This window comes from Cervus canadensis, chromosome 22 (genome assembly GCF_019320065.1).
Source record: "Cervus canadensis isolate Bull #8, Minnesota chromosome 22, ASM1932006v1, whole genome shotgun sequence".
NCBI lineage: Eukaryota > Metazoa > Chordata > Mammalia > Artiodactyla > Cervidae > Cervus > Cervus canadensis.
Window position 1 is genome coordinate 48,098,508 of NC_057407.1, and position 19,441 is coordinate 48,117,948.

Below are 19,441 nucleotides of genomic sequence, written 5' to 3' on the forward strand. Positions count from 1 at the left end.
GAAGAATGGAGGTGCTGTTTCCTGCAAATGGAACCAGTCTGGGGGATCAGGATCCCATTTTGACCATCCTTTTCTCCTTTTAGAAATGTTTTCATTCATGATGTGGGTACAGACACATACAAAAATTACTGATGTGCATACTTAAGATGTATGCAGTTTACTCTAAGTAAATTGTAAGTCAAGTGGGAAATGCTATTAAAGATTAAAAAGAAAACCACCCAGTGAAGTAATTAACTGTACTAACAGTTGCTGATGGGTCCAGAAAAAAAAGAGGACTGAGAAATGAGCACTGGATTCAGCCAGGCGGAAGGGATGCTTGTCTGCACATAGCTTGTCAGTTGTACAGTGGGTCTCAAGCACAGTCTCTGGCTCAGAGGACATTTCCCTTTTCTTTAGTTGGGCACACATTCTCTTTATTTGACTCAGTGCAAGGCAGTTGTGCTCAGGATTCAGTGACCCTCTCATCTCTGGGAAGGGACCCCTGACAAACACTGTCCTGAGACTTTCCTCTGGAGTCCTTAGGATACCTCCTTGGTTGTGAGCTTCTCTGTTCTCTCCAGCGTATGTTCCAGTTATCTTTCTTTCCTTTATGGAAGAGCTTACCCAGTTGCTTCCTGCAGGTGGAACGGCCACCACTTTAAAATTTAACACTAGGGAGAAGCAGCATCCTCTCAAGCCACAGAGATAGGGACCAATTTCCTCAGTCAGCCAACCCGATTCTCGGCAAAGCCTTTGAGAGACTTCTTGGTGGCTCAGACAAGGGAAGCTGGGCCAAAAAGGTGACGTTAGCACCAGCTCAGCCACTTACTGGCTATGTGACCTCAAGTCTCATTAATCTTTATGAGTCTTGAACATAAAAGGATTGTGTTCTCTTAACCTTGGGAGCCTTGACTCCTTCATCTACATGTTGGGAATAAGAGCCTGTATCACAGAGGACTGTGGTGAGGATTCAATGGGATAAAGCCCCCAGCCCCGAGCTAGAAAGATGCTCCATAAAAGCTTCCTCCTTCCCTCCCAGACACTTTGTGAGCAGCTCCATGTTTGCCCAGAGGGCATCACACCCAAAACACCACCAGACTCCTGCTCTGAGTGCATGTAGGGTCTTCATCAATGTCTTAGTAAGTTACCAAGTTAGATGACCTAAAATCAGGAACTCTGACTTCCCTCAAATTTTGCTATGCAGGCAAATACCCAGGGATCTTGTTAACATGCAGATACTGATTCAGCACATCTGGGTGGTCAGGTCTGAGATTCTGTACTTCTAACAGGCTCCTAGGTCAGGCTGTGCTGCTGGTTCATGACTGTATTTTGAGTAGCAAGACCATAAATGATGCAACTTCCAAATAGCATGAAAAGACTAAAAGAAATTAAGAGTAAATGCATTACAAATACACACAAGTGTGCTGTGACTGCCACATTAACAGAAATATGTTTAAATCTGTGTGCGTGCATGCTCAGTACCCTCAGTTGTGTCCAACTCTGTGAGCACCTATGAACTGTAGCCTGCCAGGTTCCTCTGTCCATAGGGATTCTCCAGGCAAGAATACTGGAGTGGGCTGGCATGCCCTCCTCCAGGGGATCTTCCCGACCCAGGAATCAAACCTGTGTCTCTTACATGTCCTGCATTGGCAGGCAGGTTCTTTACCAGTAGTGCCACTGGGAAGCCTGTTGAAACCTGGGGCAATAATAACTATGCGGGGCTCCCTGGATAACAGTGCAGGCCTGGGCTTTATATTTTAAGAAGGAAGATGCCAAACTACACACAGTTCAGATTCAGGTAAATAGAAGAGTGAAGAGAAGGCTGGCAATACATATACCAAACAGAAGGACAGGGGCTCTGAACCTGGACCTTTCTGGCACAGACTGGCCTGGATGGAGAGCTACAGCACCTCTGTTGGAGGCCCTGGAAACAAATACAGTGACATTTTCATTGAAATGGCTTCATCTTGTGAAAATAGGAAGTGCAGGCATCAATGATGACAGATAAGGTGGACAGATAGAGATCATCTTATGCTTTATCAAGGTCTGACATCTACTGAAGGAGCAGATCCCCCTGGGCACTGCTTAATCAGACAGATCCAGGTCACATTACCTGCTGGTTCTCACCAGGGCCTCTGCTGCACCTGACTACAGCCAAACTAGACCTTCCCAACAAGGTATTCTCGAGGCTGACTTTAAACAGAAAATTCTAAATGCAGTAACACAGAGCCTGAAAGAACTTTGGCAGGCTCTTGAAAACAAGACAGTCATTGTGCTGGTCACTTGCCTATTTGTCCATGATTCATTCCCTGTCCTTCCCCCTTTACACTTGTATCTCAGAGACACACACTTGCAAATGTCCCCTTCCAGGTTCCCGCTGGGGCTGACTCTACCAATGCCTCCAAGTGCCCCTCTTTTCTTCCTCCCCATAAACAAAACCTGGCTGTGCTTGGGGTGGCCATGTGGCCAGCCAGGAAAACTCATCTCCCAGCCTCCCCTGTGACTGGGGTGACCACATGACATGGTTCTGGTTAACAAGATGTACATGGAAAATGCTGAATGGAGCTTCAGAAGAGCACTTTAAAAGGGGGTCAGGCCTGTTGTCTTTCTTCTTCTCACTGCTTGGTATGCAGCTACAGCGGTGGAAGTGGAAACCAAGAAGCAAAGTGTATGAAGCAATGTTGAGAAGACAGACAGAAGGAACTGGGTTTCTGTGGGCACTGTGTAGTTACTTAGCTGTCCTGGAATGTCCACTTCGAGATTTGTTATTAGAAAAGAAAACTCAAAGCCTCGTTAGGATCAGCTACTAAAAGTTGCCCTTTGTGTTACATGCAGCCAAACACATTCTTAATTGGTTTTTAAAAAATTTCTTTCACCAATTCATTTGGGGACTATTTTCTTACTTGTAAAATGGGCATTTCTGGTTTAAAATTTCTTCTGTTGAGGATGTTCTGGGTCAGGAAGATCAGGATGTATGAATTTCTGTTGTCATTTTTTTTTTCCTCACTGATTTTTAAAATCAGCAGACAAAGGTCAGTCTAGTCAAAGCTATGGCTTTTCCAATAGTCATGTATGGATGTGAGACTATAAAGAAAGCTGAGCACTGAAGAATTAATGCTTTTGAACTATGGTGCTGGAGAAGACTCTTGAGAGTCCCTTGGACTGCAAGGAGATCAAACCAGTCAATCCGAAAAGAAATCAGTTCTGAATATTCATTGGAAGGACTGATGCTGAAGCTGAAGCTCCAATACTTTGGCCACCTGATGCTAAGAACTGACTCACTGGAAAAGACCCTGATGCTGGGAAGGACTGAAGGCAGGAGGAGAAGGGGACGACAGAGCATGAGATGGTTGGATGGCATCACCGACTCGATGGACATGAGTTTGAGCAAGCTCTAGGAGTTGGTAATGGACAGGAAAGCCTGGCGTGTTGCAGTCCATGGGGTCACAAAGAGTTGGACACGACTGAACAACTGAACTGAACTGAATCTACTAGCTTAGGAGAACAGGACAGGCTGGCGAGTTATATCCATGTTCTTGGTTATATTCGTATGCTGGTTATATTCATTCTTCCAAATGATGCCGGTGGCCATCAGAGAGCAGAGATGCTCCTTGTAAGGCTGGCTTCAAAGGGATGAAATGACAGCTCTGAAAAACTGGACTGCAACGGGACCATAGCTGGGCGTTCATGTTCCCTCTTAAATTCCAAGTGCTTCCACAGGTGCCAATTCCCTGATTCAGGAATTGGCAGAAACATCCTGTGTGTCACTGATACTGAGAATATCACACAAGTACCCAAGAGCTCAAAGATCTTTGTCCATGTGCTTGTAACACACTTTCAAATCACAGAGTGTACCCGTTGTAATCCCACTGTGAGTGCATGTGTGCTAAGCTGCTTCAGTCATGTGTGACCCTTTGTGACACTGCCAGGCTCTTCTGTCCATGCGATTCTCCAGGCAAGAATACTGGAATGGGTTGCGATGACCTCCTTCAGAAGATCTTTCTGACCCAGGGATTGAACCCTCATCTCTTACATCTCCTGCACTGGCACACAAGTTCTTCACCATTAACGCCAACAGGGAAGCCCGATCCTGCTGTAGCAAGCGCTTTTAGTGGTCTAATCCGTTCCCTGGGTCCCCTTGGTTGGCCCACTCTCTGGTTTTACTGTGTATTTACTTCCATGAGCCAGTACCCATGGGTCTTCTTCAAGGCCTGTTCTCTGGTTTCTGGAGCTGCCCTGTCCACACTCTCAGAGTGGGCAAAAGTGCCTGGGACTTCATTTCCTCCATAAGAGGCCCTTCACCAATGACTGGCACTTGTAGCCAGCTTCCCGGCCTTGAGATGGGCGGTGCTGAGGTGTAACCCCCATTTCAGAGCTCAGGCCAGGCCAGTCTCTGTGGGACGTTGTCTGAGATGGCACCCTTCCCCGGCCTCCACCCCCCACTTCTCACATGCTCCCTGGGTAGCACAACCCTCTTAAGCCACTTGATAAAAACCCTCACCTTGGGCTCTGCTTTAGGGAAACCCAGGCTGAAACACCTAAGCTCTTGATTTTTTTTTTATAGTTTTCTTTCGTTGGACTTAGCAGATGGATTAATTTCATGGCTTTCTTTTTAAGAGGTGCTGTGCTCCTTTATAAAAAAAAAAAGATTTAAAATCCAAAATTCCCCCTTTCCTCTTAAAAGAGGAAATTATTAAAGTGTCGTTGTGCAGTTCATTAAGGAAAAAAAAAATTACAGAGGTTTAACATATGTTTTCTAAACTACCCCCCCCCAGTACCCACCCCACCAGGTCTGCCCAAGTCTGCAGCTCTGGAAAACGTCTTTCGTGAAAGATCCTTGTCGTAGCTACAGCTATGTTGACATTTCTCAAGCAAAACGTAGCCTTCCTTCCCAATACAGTGAATACACAAACGTAGCTTTTCACATATGTGAAAGCTGAGCCCTACCATGGAACACTGAGGCCACAGTGTGATTTAAAATAGGCGTCCAGGTTTCTCCCCTACTTCCTCACTGCTAGCTGTGACAGAAAAGGCCCAGCCTTCCTCCCAGGCACAGCTTCACTCTAGGTTAGGATGGCTCTGGTGGCAGGGCCAGGAAAATCCTAGTGCAATGGCCACAGGTAACCCAGGTGAGGACTTGCAAACCTGGCTGGGTCCCTGCTCCCCACCACCCACGCTCATCCTTTCCAAGAGGAAGGTCAGGGCCAGCAGAAGCAAGTCAGAAACACCAAGGGCTCTAGGGATTTGTCTCTGACAAGCGGGATGGGGAAGACCAACAGAGTGAGAGGAACAGCTTGCTCTGTATTAGAGCCTCAAATGGGCTGGGATCCAGGTAAGGTTTTTCTCCCTGGCGCTAAGCAGGAGTTCAAGGTAAAGCACCAGGGGGTTTAGGGCACTGGATTAAAAACAGGAAAGGGACAGAAAAGACTTATTGTTTTCTGAGTATCAATATCCACCCTCAGGGCTCTCTTACAAGGGCAAGCAGCAAGTTCATTCATCATCTTAATGGCCCGGCCAAGATGACTATAAACATCTAAGGGTTGCATTTTACTCGAGGCTACTATTAACTTGACAAGAGACACCGGAGAAAGCAGAACACAATGAAAATCAGTTCCTGCCCTGAATGGGGAGGGGAGTGTGGCGGTGGCAGGGTGCAGGAAGGCTGCTTGAAATCTGCTTACCCGCTGAAGGATGAGGTGCACACACTTCCGTCCGCAAAGCCTTCCGCAGTGTGATGCTGGGCTACCTGGCTCCACTTAATACATTTCATTTCACCCCTGTGTACAGATGAGACCTCTCTGTGGAAACTTCTGTCTGAGAAGAGGCCAGGGCACTTCCCCAAACCCAAAGGTACACAAACACAGCAGCGTCTAATCTCTTCTGCTCTACCTAGGTTAGAAACTCAATCAGCCTTATCGCTTGGCGCCATCTTGAGCGGTCTGCCTTGAATATGAAGAGGGGTTGCCTTTTCCCGGGTAAAGGTAGACCAGAAGCTGGAAGAATCACTTTACAAGAGAAACAAACTTAGGAGCCCACTATGCATCTTGCCTTAAAGAATAAGCCCCTAAAAGTTACAGGAGCTGCCCTGCTGGCTCTCCACTCCCCAAACAGAGCTTAATTCAGAACTCAAAGCACTAACTCATTAGAAAGCAAAACTGGGCTTTCCTTCTGGCAACTTCCTACATCATTGTCACATCTCCCATGTAAGACCCTGTCATGGAGGAAATTCCCTCCATTGCAGTCTCTCCAGACTTATCAATTGAGTTCAGTGACTTACGACCAACAGGTAACGAGCGGTAACTACACTTCTTACAACAGGAACTGCTCTGAACTGCTCAAAAGTATCACAAGGGAGGGTATACGTTCTCCCTGCTGGATTCATGATCACTGGTCCTCCTCACCTGCCTTCCTCCTCCAGATTATCATGCTAAATGAAGTAAAGACACATACCCTATGATGTGCCTTGTACGTGAAATCCAAAAAAAACTATTTGCCAAACAGAAATAGACTCACAGACATAGAAAACAAACTTATGGTTACCAAACGGGAAGAGCAGGGGGAGAAGGGGTGAGAAAAATGAGGAGCCTGAGATAAACATATACACACACTACTATATATAAAATAAACAATGACAAGGTACAGTACAAGGAACTCTACTCAATGCTCCTTACTAACATGTATGGAAAAAGAATCTAAAACAGAAGAGAGATATGTCTATGTATAACTGAATCAAGTTAATGAACATCTAAAAAAAAAACATGACATTGCAAATTAACTATATACTTCAATTAAAAAAAAAAAAAAGCAGTAAGGGAGTTTACCAGTGGTCCAGGGTTAAGACTGTGTTTCCAATATAAGGGGCATGGGTTTGATCCCTGGTCGGGGAACTAAGATCCCACAGACAACATGGCATGTCCAAAATTTTTTTTTTAATAAAAAGAAAGGAAAAAAAAATTCTGTGAACACAAGATTTGAGTTGACTGTCTCCAGTTCCCTCCTTCCTCTCTATGTACACTCACACTCTAGTCTCTGACTAGCTGATCTGATGCCCAGGGGTGCACATGAAATGTTACCAAGGCTGCAGACAGACTGGGATCTACCAGAATCCAGATCCATGAGCCAAACAGGCAGGCAAGACAATGGGACCAGAACATGCGGAAAATAGCTAAGTGGGAGGTCACCAGTGGTGGCCTAGAGGCTGGATATGGTCAGTGGACATGTTTTGTTTGGCCCATACAATGTTCAGAGAATATTTTAATTAGCTGCCAAAGCCATGAGATTTCACATAAAAATGTGGATTTCTGGCTTTTGCTGAAAAATAGGAAGTCTGACAAACTGGCGCTCACTTCCACCTGGCAATCAGTGGCTGCTGCTGGGCGTGGGCAGCCTTCTGTGGACAAGGCTGGAATCCTCTGTTCTTCACAGTCTCCACTGCTTCCTCCTTCACCCATTTACAACACCCGCCTTGCCCCACGCCTGTAGACGGCGAGGTGTACTCCTTCAGAAACCCAGGGAAGTGCTATGAGGCCAACCTACAACTTCTGGAGGCCTAGAAAGCGAGGTGCTCAGGCTGGAGATGCTGGTGAGCCCTGCTCAGATGGCATGCACATTTCAGGCTGCTCCAGCCCACTTCCAGCTGCCAGCATCTGCATCTCTGTGCCTGAGGACATTGTTCAGAACTGTGTAGGTTGCTCTGGCTATGCACCTTGTAAGACACTAGTAGTGGGGAATGAACACCCCGAGAAGGCCTAAGCCACTGACTCTTTGGGGGGTGTGGTATGTGAATCCCAGCTCTCTCACCCCCTGAGGCTTGTATCTTGTACTTTTCTTATAGCTGCTTTGAGGGGTAAAGCCCCATCACCCACTGTGATAGCTGGTGTAAAAGTACTCTCTTCATCAGCTGCCCTCACCTGCCTGTATTACTTCACCTCCTTCCCACTGTTTCCTGCTTCTCCCAAATGCAGAGCCCTCAATTCCTTGTTTCAAGGTCAGCATCCAGGAGACCCAAACCAAGACTCCACATTGTAGAGAAGAGACTGGGTCAGGAGCCTGCCCTTTCTCTCTCTCCCCTGACTCCATGGTAAGCTGCTGTGTCCTCTTCGTACCCAAGATCAGCTGGGAGCTCTCTCACATCTGCTTGAAGCCTACACTGTCCACATCGCTGTCCGTTTCCACGTATGCATGGCAGTCAATACCATGAAGATGTACTCATGAATCCAGTCCCTTTTTTTTTTCCAGTTTCTCTCTCACTCATGTGAGGCTTTCATGACAGCAGGAGTCCCAGCTGACAAGCAACTTCAGCACAAAACAGCATTTCTAAAATGTCCCGAAGTCACCCTGCCACTTACTGCTCCTTTGTCCCACATGGGCAGCTTCTTTCCATCTGGTGAGATTCCTTTTGTTCCTCCTCCTTTGTTCTCCTCTGCCATCTCATCTTTGCTTCAGTCCAGCTCTGGACTTATTTGGGCCTCCCAAATAAACTGGCCCACCCACCCCACTCACCGACCCTAGCTCTGCAATGTTGGCACCGGCTGACATCAACTCTTCGGAGGCCCATCCACCTACCCCCCCAGCATCTATCTAGGGATTCTGTCCAACCTGAGACTAGCTGTTACAGTAACAACTTGCTTCATCTTGTCACCTCTGTGCTTCAAAGCAACTTTGGCATCTTGTACTTTGCTGGCTGACATGCCTTTCTCCCTATTAGGTTGTGTGCTCCCAGGAGCAGGGACCAGTGCTTATTCTCCTTGTGTCTCCTAGCAGCTAGTACAGTCCCTGACACTTCACAGGTACTTAATCACTGCTGTCCAAACAACTCCATTCCTGTTCCACTGATGCAAGAAGGGCTAAGTCCCCATGTGCCAAGTGGCACCAAGGCAAGAAATGACAACTCGACTTTATCTTGACTCTGGTGCCACATGACTATATGACTCCAGAGGGCACTGTTGACATTATATTCTGTGGAACTGTGCTCTGGGGTGTTGCTCACCTATAGCTGAAGGTGAATGTGATCCTAAAGTTGTGTGATGCAGTTGTGTTCCAAACCATGTTTTCTCCATTCTTCCTCATTCTCTCTTTTCTTTTACATAGGTGAGAGGACAGTTAGCAGATGGTCACCCATGTAACCGGAGAAGGCAATGGCACCCCACTCCAGTACTCTTGCCTGGAAAATCCCATGGATGGAGAAGCATGGTAGGCTGCAGTCCATGGGGTCACTAAAGAGTTGGACATGACTGAGAGACTTCCCTTTTACTTTTCACTTTTATGCACTGGAGAAGGAAATGGCAACCCACTCCAGTGTTCTTGCCTGGAGAAGCCCAGGGATGGGGGAGCCTGGTGGGCTCCCTTCTATGGGGTCACACAGAGTCGGACACGACTGAAGCGACTTAGCAGCAGCAGCATCCATGTACAGCCGACATTTTTATAAGCAGTCTCCCCTTAAAGGAAGGAATCCGAACAAATCTAAAAGGAGCCTTGCATGAAAGAGAAAAATCCATCTCAGGTCATAATTTTTGTTCGGTCTCAGAAACTGAGACATCACTAATTGTGTGCTGACAGAAAAGACTGGAGACCTTGGAGGCAGGACCTGGGCCCTGAGTTGCTCTGTAACTCTGGAAAAAAGGGATAGCTATGGATGAAACTGGAGCCCACTATACAGAGTGAAGTAAGCCAGAAAGATAAAGAACATTACAGCATACTAACACATATATATGGAATTTAGAAAGATGGTAATGATAACCCTATATGCAAAACAGAAAAAGAGACACAGATGTACAGAACAGACTTTTGGACTCTGTGGGAGAAGGCGAAGGTGGGATGTTTCGAGAGAAAAGCATCGAAACATGTATATTATCTAGGGTGAAACAGATCACCAGCCCAGGTTGGATGCATGAGACAAGTGCTCGGGCCTGGTGCACTGGGAAGACCCAGAGGGATAGGGTAGAGAGGGAGGTGGGAGGGGGGATCGGGATGGGGAATACATGTAAATCCGTGGCTGATTCATGTCAATGTATGACAAAAAACCACTACAATATTGTAAAGTAATTAGCCTCCAAACTAATAAAAATAAATGAAAAAAAAAAAAAGTAATAGCTAGCCATCACCCACATATCTATCCACCCACATCACCTGTTCAGGTGAGGGGCCTACACAGGTGACCCTTGAGCTGAGATGTGAGGTTGGGACAGTTCATTAAACAAACTGGGCTTGAGGTATTCCTGAGTAAAGGCAGCTTCAGCAAGAAATTATGAGTAGATTCAAGGGTTTATGTGGGGGATGGTGACTATGAGGCTGGGAGGAGGGGAGGCAGGAAAGACCAGGCTGGGAAGGGCCTCTCATGAACAGCTGAGGAGCCTGAGATCCATCCTAAAGAATGTGAAGCAGGAGGAGTAACGAGATTAAATTTCTTCTCAATTTTTTATGGTAAAACTGAGATTATAGACTTATTTTATATTAATATTCAAAATTATTATTTACTGAGGCAATAATTATTGTTTTACATTTGCTTACTATTTTAAATATTTGTAAAAGTTGCTTTTGCTTACTTATTTGGCTTTAATGCACTTTTTATCCCACAATACGCTATATATGTGAATAACTGTTTCTCAGGAAGAGTTTCATGGTTATTTAAGCTCTCATGGCTTTTGCTCAGATGCTGCCAGTGTCTTGCTCATGCTCCCCAGAACAATCCCAAGGGCTGGTCACTTGAGGCCAGTCCCCTTCCAGGCTCGAAGCTGCCCCATCTCTCTGCCTGAGTTGTTTCTGGCCCCAGGAAAGGAAATGTGGCCCAGAGCCAGGGACGGCTGCAAAGGCTGGACAGACAGTTAATGCCTTTGGAACGATCCTCCATGGATGAGAAACAGGAATTGGTAAATAAGCCCTCCAGCAGCTTCCCTACCCCACACACCAATGACTCTGAGGGGTGTTCTAGAGTCTGTCTCTCAGAGGAGCTGCAGCAGGACAGAGCATGAACTGCCCACAGCACAACCTGCCCTTCTGTGCACGCTTTCCCGTCTCGTCTCTTTTCATCAAAACTCATCACTCCCGCACTGTGCCCACCCCCACCCACCTCATTCCCTAACCACCTGTACCACAGTCATCACGTCCAGGTCTGCTCTGGGGGGAGTCCAAACTAGAAGAGTTAGTAGACTTCACAAACTCTTATATATCCAAAGCTATCCTTGTTTTGCTTTCACCATGGAGGGCAAGCTGGCTGGGTATAGAATTCTTCCTTCACTCTGGAACACAATCTAATTATTGATATTAATGTTACAAAAGCTGGAGAAAGAATGAGTTTCTTTGTTTTCTGTTAGGTAGGGGTAGCATCATTTTTACACTGCGAAAACTGAAATGTGATGAAGCTGCATGTAAACATTAAACCATTTTTAACACTTTTGCCTGATGTCTGCAGCACCATTCACAAAAATGGGGATTCTTTCTTGCCGTCTACTCAGGTCTTCTATTCCAGTGATTCTGGAACCATTTCCATTTGCTGGTTCTCTGGCCTTCACCTTCCATATCTAGTCTTCACTACCATCCTTCTCCACTGCTCTGTTCTTTTTCTCTAAATTCTCAGAGATCTCCTCAAATACGCCCTCCACAACAATGAATCAGTTTCCCGTACTGCTAATTCTGCTCCTTTCTGATCATAACAAATATTTTAATTCTGTCATTGCCCTCTTGGTTTCATTATAATACTTCCTAATTCCACCCACAAACTTTTTTTTTTTGCTTCTCTCTCAGCCCTTTCCATTTTCCTCTCAGTCCATTGTTCTACTATCTGATCATTTGCTGGGTTCACTTTTTTTTTTTTCTTGAATTTTACTAAGAAAACAGATGTTCTGTAAAATTTACTTTTGCTTTCTATTAATAGTCTTTTAAAAGGTATGCTTTCCCTCTGTTTCTGGAGTTACACTTTTCTTATTTAACACGTTAGGACCTTTTTGCAGGGCCCATGCTGATTCTGGTAGGTCTATCAGTGTGGGTGGGCCCCTTCCTGTCTCACTCATTACCCACCTACGTATTGTTAAAAACTTGCTCTGGGCGGAATGATGCCACTTATATTCCCCAATTGATTAACTCTGCAGTTGTGGCTGTCGTCACAGGAGGGGACTTTTTTCTCTTACTCCTCCTCCTACTGCACTGAAGGGCGTCTCACCCGTATGCTTTTCTAGCTGGCCCTGCCTCTGCAGCTGCTACATGATATGATGTCTCTGTGCCTTGCCATCTTTCTTGGACTAATGCTCACCAGAGCCCAAAGAGCCCGATACCATGCCAACTTTCTGCCAAATAGAAACCTGGTGTCCCCTGTGCCAAAGGTTTTAGAGGTCACTGGGACTCAGTGGCAAAGAGAGAAAAATGTGCTCTCATTGGCCCCGTGATCAGCTACGGTAGCCAATGACACACCTGTGTCCTCAGGTGCATCGTCCTTGACTGACCGAGTCCCCTTATCCAGGATGTCTCCCCAGTGGTTAATAATGATGATGGGGTGGAAACGGTGCTCCCCTTCCACTTCAAGGGGGACAGTTATGCTGATTAATTTATGCTCTAGGGCACCCTCCATCTCTTTTTACCCCACAGACAGACCAGGGCTGGTTTGGGATTTTGTACCCTTCCTCAGACCTTTCTGCCCCATTCCGCTTCCCTCACTTCTTTTCTCCTGAGAACATTCCTCCAATAAATCAGGTATGCCCAGATTACATGCAGTAAGGAGGGAATGGGGAAATGTATGAAAAACCTATGTTGTATAGTAGGTGATCAATAAATATGACTTCCCATTCCCCAAATAATTATAGGATTAAGGATATAATCATTTGCTCATACTATTTTCTCTAAAAGATAGTCATCACAATATTATTCAAAAGGTAATAAAACTGGAACTAATCTAAGTATTCAAAAGCATGAATTCACAGGCAATCCATACTATATCCTATGATAGAATATTATACAGTCTCCAAGCCAAAAAGAAAAACATGGTGAAGGGAAGTAAAGTAAGATGCAGGAGGCTGCTTTGTTTACAAAATAATACCACGAAGTTCTATATACTAACAGTAAGGCCAGCTCTGAGCTTTCTAGAACAGAGATAATGAAGCTTAGTTGGTTATAAGGATGCCTCTGTCCACAGATACAAACAAGCTAAAATGCTCTGGAAAAGCATAGCTATTCCTAATTCTGAGGCAGAGACAGAGTTCTTCCATGGGCCTGAGTGTGGGACAGTGATGACCCAGGCACCAGTTATCACAAAGATGGGTTCCACAGGTCTGGTCCCTGAGTGAACCCCTCTCCCCCTACCCATCCTCTTTCCCCCCACAGGAAGATGGCATCATGGCACCTGACATTCTGTAAAAGAGAGTCTGTCCACAGCCAAGTAACAGAACTCTATGGATACTTGGTTCCCTCTGGACTGAGATTAAATCAGGGACAATTTGGGGGGTTTAGAGGGGCTGGAAAGTATGCTTTTCTTGCATTCAATGCTACTGTGGCCTCCACTATGCTGGAGCTCCAGAAGCTATGTAGCATTACAGAGTCTGAGATGACTTCTTGGGAAGTTCTTGGAATGCCATTCTAGATGTCTATATGCTTCAGCTGCCCTGTAAGCTGGGCAGGGCTGGCATGTCCTGGTCAAACTATTGCGCCTTCAGGATCTGTGCCTGGACAAAGGCTGCCCACAGCCCGAAGGTTGGCCTACTCTCACCTGTGGGTAGGGCCAAGGTTTACCTCAGAAAATGATTTTGGCTCCATTTCTACACAGACATCAAGGCGCCGCAGTTCACTGCTGTGAACATTTTGAAAAGCTGCAAAAGTTCCCATCAGAAGAGCTGCCCCACAGGTAGATAACCTGTCTAACCACAGGGAGACCACCTCCATGGAAGGACGTCTGAGTCCAATCTTCCTCCTGCTTGCCTGTGGATGAGGTCTGTTATTCTTTCTTCCCCAAAGTGGTTCACTGAAGGGGATTATGGAACAGGAGAAAAAACCAGGTCCTTTTTCCTTTCTGAGTCACGCTATTTAAACATCATTCAAATAAATTAAATTGCTCTTAAAAACTCACTCAATTCATGGAAATAATTTAATTTCCTCAATTCACTAAAATATTTCAGGAATAAATCAATATGCCAAAGCCAAGGCCAGTGTTCATGACCCTTGAATGGAAAACATCAAAGGCATCATTGGTGATAATGCATGTGATAAGCAGTGATTTGCTTTCATTTCTTATCTGGTCTTTCACAACCACTGCTGACCTAAAGCATGAATTTTGTAGAACATGCGTGTGCCAGAGATGATGACTGTATCATCTCAGAGAAGGGGCCAGAATATAACTGTGTGGAGAGGATTTCACAAGATAGAAGGGATGGGAGGTAGTGTCAAATACAGATACGGCTCCAATGCACTGTGGGAATTGAGTTTCTTCTTTGGCTTTACCAACAATGCTTTCTAAGTCCAGGAGGAAATCATTCTAATAATTCCAAATGAGCCTCCACACAAAGAAACAGTATTTGCAAGATCACTGCATATTCAGGCTATGATGAAAGTCAGCAAATGCACTAGACACAGGGCCTTCTTACCTTCTGCCACATGTTGATGAAGAAGAGCTCCCGAGAAACGTTGAATGACACGTTGGCATCATAGGCATCATCCCCAAGGTTAGAGATGGAGATATTTAGGGAGATATTCTTCACAGCCCCCAGAGCTAGATACGGGGTTTTCTCATCAACGCTAAAAGGAAAAATGAACAGCAATGAGTGCACTAAAACTTTCACTAATATATTAGAAACATGGAATGTAGCAGGTAGCTGAGAACAGGGGAGGCAGGTGGGAGAAAGTCCTCTGGATCAGGACAAGTCCCAGGAACCCACTAATTAGCCATGTGTTCTGGGATACCCAGTCAGCCCCCAAGGGCCTCAGCTTCCACATCGAAGCACTGGGAGTTCTGTGGTGTGCAGCCTAACTCACTCACTAGGCCATCCTGTGGCTCATGTGAACTCTACTATATCCAACTTGGAAAATTATAACACATTTAATAACCTAATCAACTTCCCTGGTGGCTCAGACGATAAAGCATCTGCGTACAATGCGGGAGACCTGGGTTCAATCCCTGGGTCAGGAAGATTCTCTGGAGAAGGAAATGGCAACCCACTCCAGTATTCTTGCCTGGAGAATCCCATGGACAGAGGAGCCTGGTAGGCCACAGTCCATGGGGTCACAATAACCTAATCATGGATTTTGGTTATAGGATAATTCACTTAAATACTTCTGAGCACCTACGACATGCCAGTCACTGTTTTATGTGCTAGAGAAATCAGTGAACAAAAGAGAGTTCTTGCCTTCCTGTAGCTTTAAGGAGACAAAAGACATGTATACAAAGAATCAAATATACAGGTCAGATTGTGGTAAGAGCAATGGAGAAAACTCACAATGGGTAAGAAGGATAGAAGGCACCATAGTTGGAGGGGGAGTAGGATGCAATTTTAAATAAGCTGGTCAGGGAAGCTTCACTGATGAGGTGACTGCTCAGTAGAAACCGGAAGGAAGAAAGATAGCAAGATGCACAGTATTTGGGAACTAGCAAAGGAGAAGTCATGCCTAGTATGTTCAAGGATGGCAAGCAGACTAGTGTGGCTGGAGAGGAATGAGTGAGGGGCAGAATGGGGAGGGGAATGGGCTCAGTGGTGAAGGGATGGAGTCATCACAAGGACCTTAGTTTGCTCTGAGACAGGAGATCCTGCAGGGCTCTGAACAGGGGATGCTATGGTCTGACTTCCATATTTAAAGGCTCACACTGGCTGTGATGTACATGGTGAGTATACTCAGTCAGAGGGAAAAAGAGAGCCTGGTGAGAAGGTTCTCATAATAATTCAGGTGTAAGAAAATGGCAGCTCAGACCACGGGGGTAGAAGCTGAGGTTATATTCTAGATGTTTCAAAAGTTGTGCCAATATATTTTGCTCACGGATTGGAAGAAGGGTGTTCAGGAAAGAGAAGAGTCAAGGATGGCTGCAAGAACTTTAGATTCAACAACTGGAAGGAAAGAGGTGTCACTTATCCAGATGCGAAAGATCAAAAGTACAGAAGGTCAACAGAGAACATTCAAATGCCTACTGGATTTTTAAAAAGAGATGCTGAGACGGTTGGATGTAAGGGTCTGGAGTGGAAGCAGGGGGTCAGGGCCAGAGATACGTATTTGGGGTGGATTAGAAGTGACCACTAGGGAATGCATGTAAATGGAGAAGGAGGGCTCACACTTAGGAGTTAAAGATGATGATAAGCCAACAAAGGAGACAGAAAAAGAGTGAATAAGGAGATAGGAGAAAAACCAAGACAGGCAATCTCCAAGCAGCCACATGCTTCAAGAAAGGAATAATCAGTTTTGTCAAATGTGGCAAACTAACATGAAAAATTATAACTGACCATTGGAATTAGCCATGTGGAGGTCACTGGTGATCTTGATAAGAACTTCTGAAGTGCAGTGTCAGGGATGAAAGCTTGACTGGAGTTGGTCTAAGAGAGGTAGGGGTAGAAGAAATGAAAACAGTGGGCATAGCCAATTCTTTGGAGGAGTTTTTCAGCAAAGGAAAGCAGAGAAATAGGATGACAGCTGGTGGGGGAAATGGGCTCAAAGGAATTGCTTTTTTATTTTCAGAAAGGAATTAACATGGCATATTTACATGATACTGGGAAGGATCTACTAGACAGTGGGCAAGTAATGAAGATATGACAACGCACAGTGGCTGGGTGGACTGGTGAAAAGCAGAGGGGCTGGCCTCAGCTGACATGAGGTGAGAAAATGGGGCACATGGCCCAGATGCATCCGTAGAAGTGTGGTAGGAAGAAATGAAAGTTCCCCTGGGAATGCCTCTACTTTGCAAGTGAAATAAAAGCAGAGTCCAAGACTGGGAAGGGAGAGGAGGAGGGAGGAATGTTTGAAGAGGAACATGGAGGGAAATGGCAGCCCAGGAGAGTTGTGGGGTAAACAGACCATCAACGAGATGAGGATGATGGTGGGATGGTGGTGACAAGGATGAAGACGCACATGAGACTGACAATTATTAGGTGATGTGAGCTTCAGACAAAAATCACACTGGAGAACAGTCTTTGATTGGCCAATCAGTTAGTAGCAGATATAATCAAGCCTACAAGGGTTTGAGTGATGGATGTGAGTGTGTGCATGCTAAGTTGCTCCAGTTGTGTCTGAGTTTTTGTGACCTTATGGATGTAGCCCACCAGGCTCTTCTGTCCATGGGATTTTCCAGGCAAGAATATTGGAATGGGGAGCCATTCCCTTCTCCAAACGATCTTCTAGAGCCCAGGAAATGGAACCTGCATCTCCTGCATTGGCAGGTGGGTTCTTTACCACCAGCACCACCTGAGAAACCCTGAATGATGGAGAGTTGCTATTTTTGGCCACTCAGGATCCTGAAACCTTCCTGTTTGGAGGGAATCTCACGATAGGTATGAGAGGAAGATAAGCAGTAGAGGGGGCAGACGCTGCCTTTTTTCTCCTTTTGGTCATTCAAGTGTGGGCACTTAACCAAGTGCAGTCATGTAATCTAAGGGTAGTCAAGTGGCCTCAGTGTGGGTGGTGGATGCTGCCAACTGCGGCCATGAATTCTGAGGGCTGCCCAAAGACACCAGGGCTCTCTGAGATCATCTAAGGCAGTTGCAGAAGAGTAGAGAGCCCAGAGTTGGCATCCTGGGCTAAGCCTTGCCTCCCCTTCCTGCCTAGGCTCTGAACCATATCCTTCCAACAAATTCCTTTTCCACTTAAATTAACATGTTCATTGCTGTTTGCAACCATTAATACAGCATGAAAGAGAAGAGAACTCTCCAAAATCTCAGTAGGCTATAATACTTTGAAATATGGATTTTTGCAGGGGAGGAATCATCATTACCCATCTATGAAGAGAGGACCTCACTTTCCTGCATGCCTGGCATGTCAACAAGAATAACATGTGTAACAAGAGATCTAATGGCCTTGCTTTTGGAAGCAACAGCTCTGAGGAAACAAACAAGATGTGAAAAATTAACTTGGAGAAAAGCTTCAAATTCTTGAATGGCCTCCAACAAATGAAGACCTTAACCTCAAGTTATTGTGGCAATTATTTATTATTGTTGGCCGTTTTCATTTGAAACAATTGATGGGTTATTTCTGTCCTCCTGTTTGCTTTTGTAAGATTAAAGGAGTAATCCTCAGGCCTTGAAGAGTTATGAGAGTGTTAGCCTCACTTTATCTCAAGAAGGAATTGCATAAGCACCCACAAGTAGCTGCAGAAAGTGTCCACTGTTTCCAAATGGAATATTAAGCATACAGACGAGAGAAAAGCTGAGGACAATGGGGCAGGGGCTGCCTCCTCACACCAGTGTTGTTGCTCACGTGGTCAGCCTCCTACCTTCGTGTATAAATGGCAAGGGATATCTAACCTTTTGCCAGCCCCTAAAGCTCAGGCCTTTGTCACTGAATCTTGCAGCAAGGTCATTCCTAGGATTTCAAAGTCAAGTGATGCAAACATGGCTCTATGATTAAGGAAAGCCAGGGACCTTCCAGGGCCGAAAGCAAACTCAGACGTTTTAACAAAAGAATCCTCAAAGCTGTTTTCACTCTTTCCCCACATCTCAAAATCCATGTACAAAACAGTACATCTCTGCTTCCAAAGCTATTCTTAGAAATGCAATGCAATGTAATTTGCCTGGTGCTGGGTATTTTCAAACAAGTTGTCCTGAAATCTACAACAGCATGAAAAGCTCCTGATGTCAGTTCCATTTTTAGAGATGAGGAAATCGAGATGCCGTGAGATAAGGTGGCCAAAGTGCTGGGCTTAGAAATCAGTGCCTCCTGTCCATCTCCACCACAGCCCACGTCCTCCAGCCCCTCTCGCTCCCCGAGGAAGTCCTTTTGGGTCTCCCTTCTGAGTGAAATAAATCTCCCGATTAGGAGCTTCTTCAGTCCCAGGACTCCACCAGCTCTTCATGGCGTTTCCCAAGGCTGGGTTGACATATTTATTTGTGGGCTATTTGATTAAGGATGATCTCTTCCCCCAACTAGGATCTAGGCACCAGCAGGCAGGAACCTGTTTCTGGGTTTGCTTCTCATTGAACCCTCAGGGATAAAATGGTGCCTAAACTTAGTAGGTGCTCAACAAACTCTTGTTGAATGAATGAATGAATGGCATGGACAACATCCCACAACAGACTGTCAGTTCAACCTTCACATTTATAGGTGAAGATGCTGAGAACCCCACAGGGGAGCCCACTCTGATCAAGGTCACCTAAGGCCCAAAGGCACTGAGCTGGAACTAGTGCCAAACTGCCTTCATCACAAAGGCTGTCTGAGCTATAGCTCTTATATAAACTCCACCTCAGTCAGAAAGGGCTTTGGCAAGAAATGTCTTTTAATGACATCTGAAAAAAACAGGATTCCACAAAGACCAACCCCTCAGACAGGACTGCTGAAAGAATAATCTGGTGAG

The 19,441-nt window shown here is 45.6% G+C and overlaps 1 protein-coding gene across 1 annotated transcript in view; it reads right to left on the reverse strand.

Annotated features, from left to right (window-relative positions):
* Positions 1-19,441, reverse strand: part of ITGA9 (integrin subunit alpha 9) — a 347,591-nt gene that overhangs the window by 111,800 nt on the left and 216,350 nt on the right. Inside the window, exon 18 of the mRNA XM_043442046.1 lies at positions 14,544-14,694. Within this exon, the coding sequence (XP_043297981.1) occupies positions 14,544-14,694 (151 nt within the window). The remainder of the gene's footprint in view (positions 1-14,543; positions 14,695-19,441) is intronic.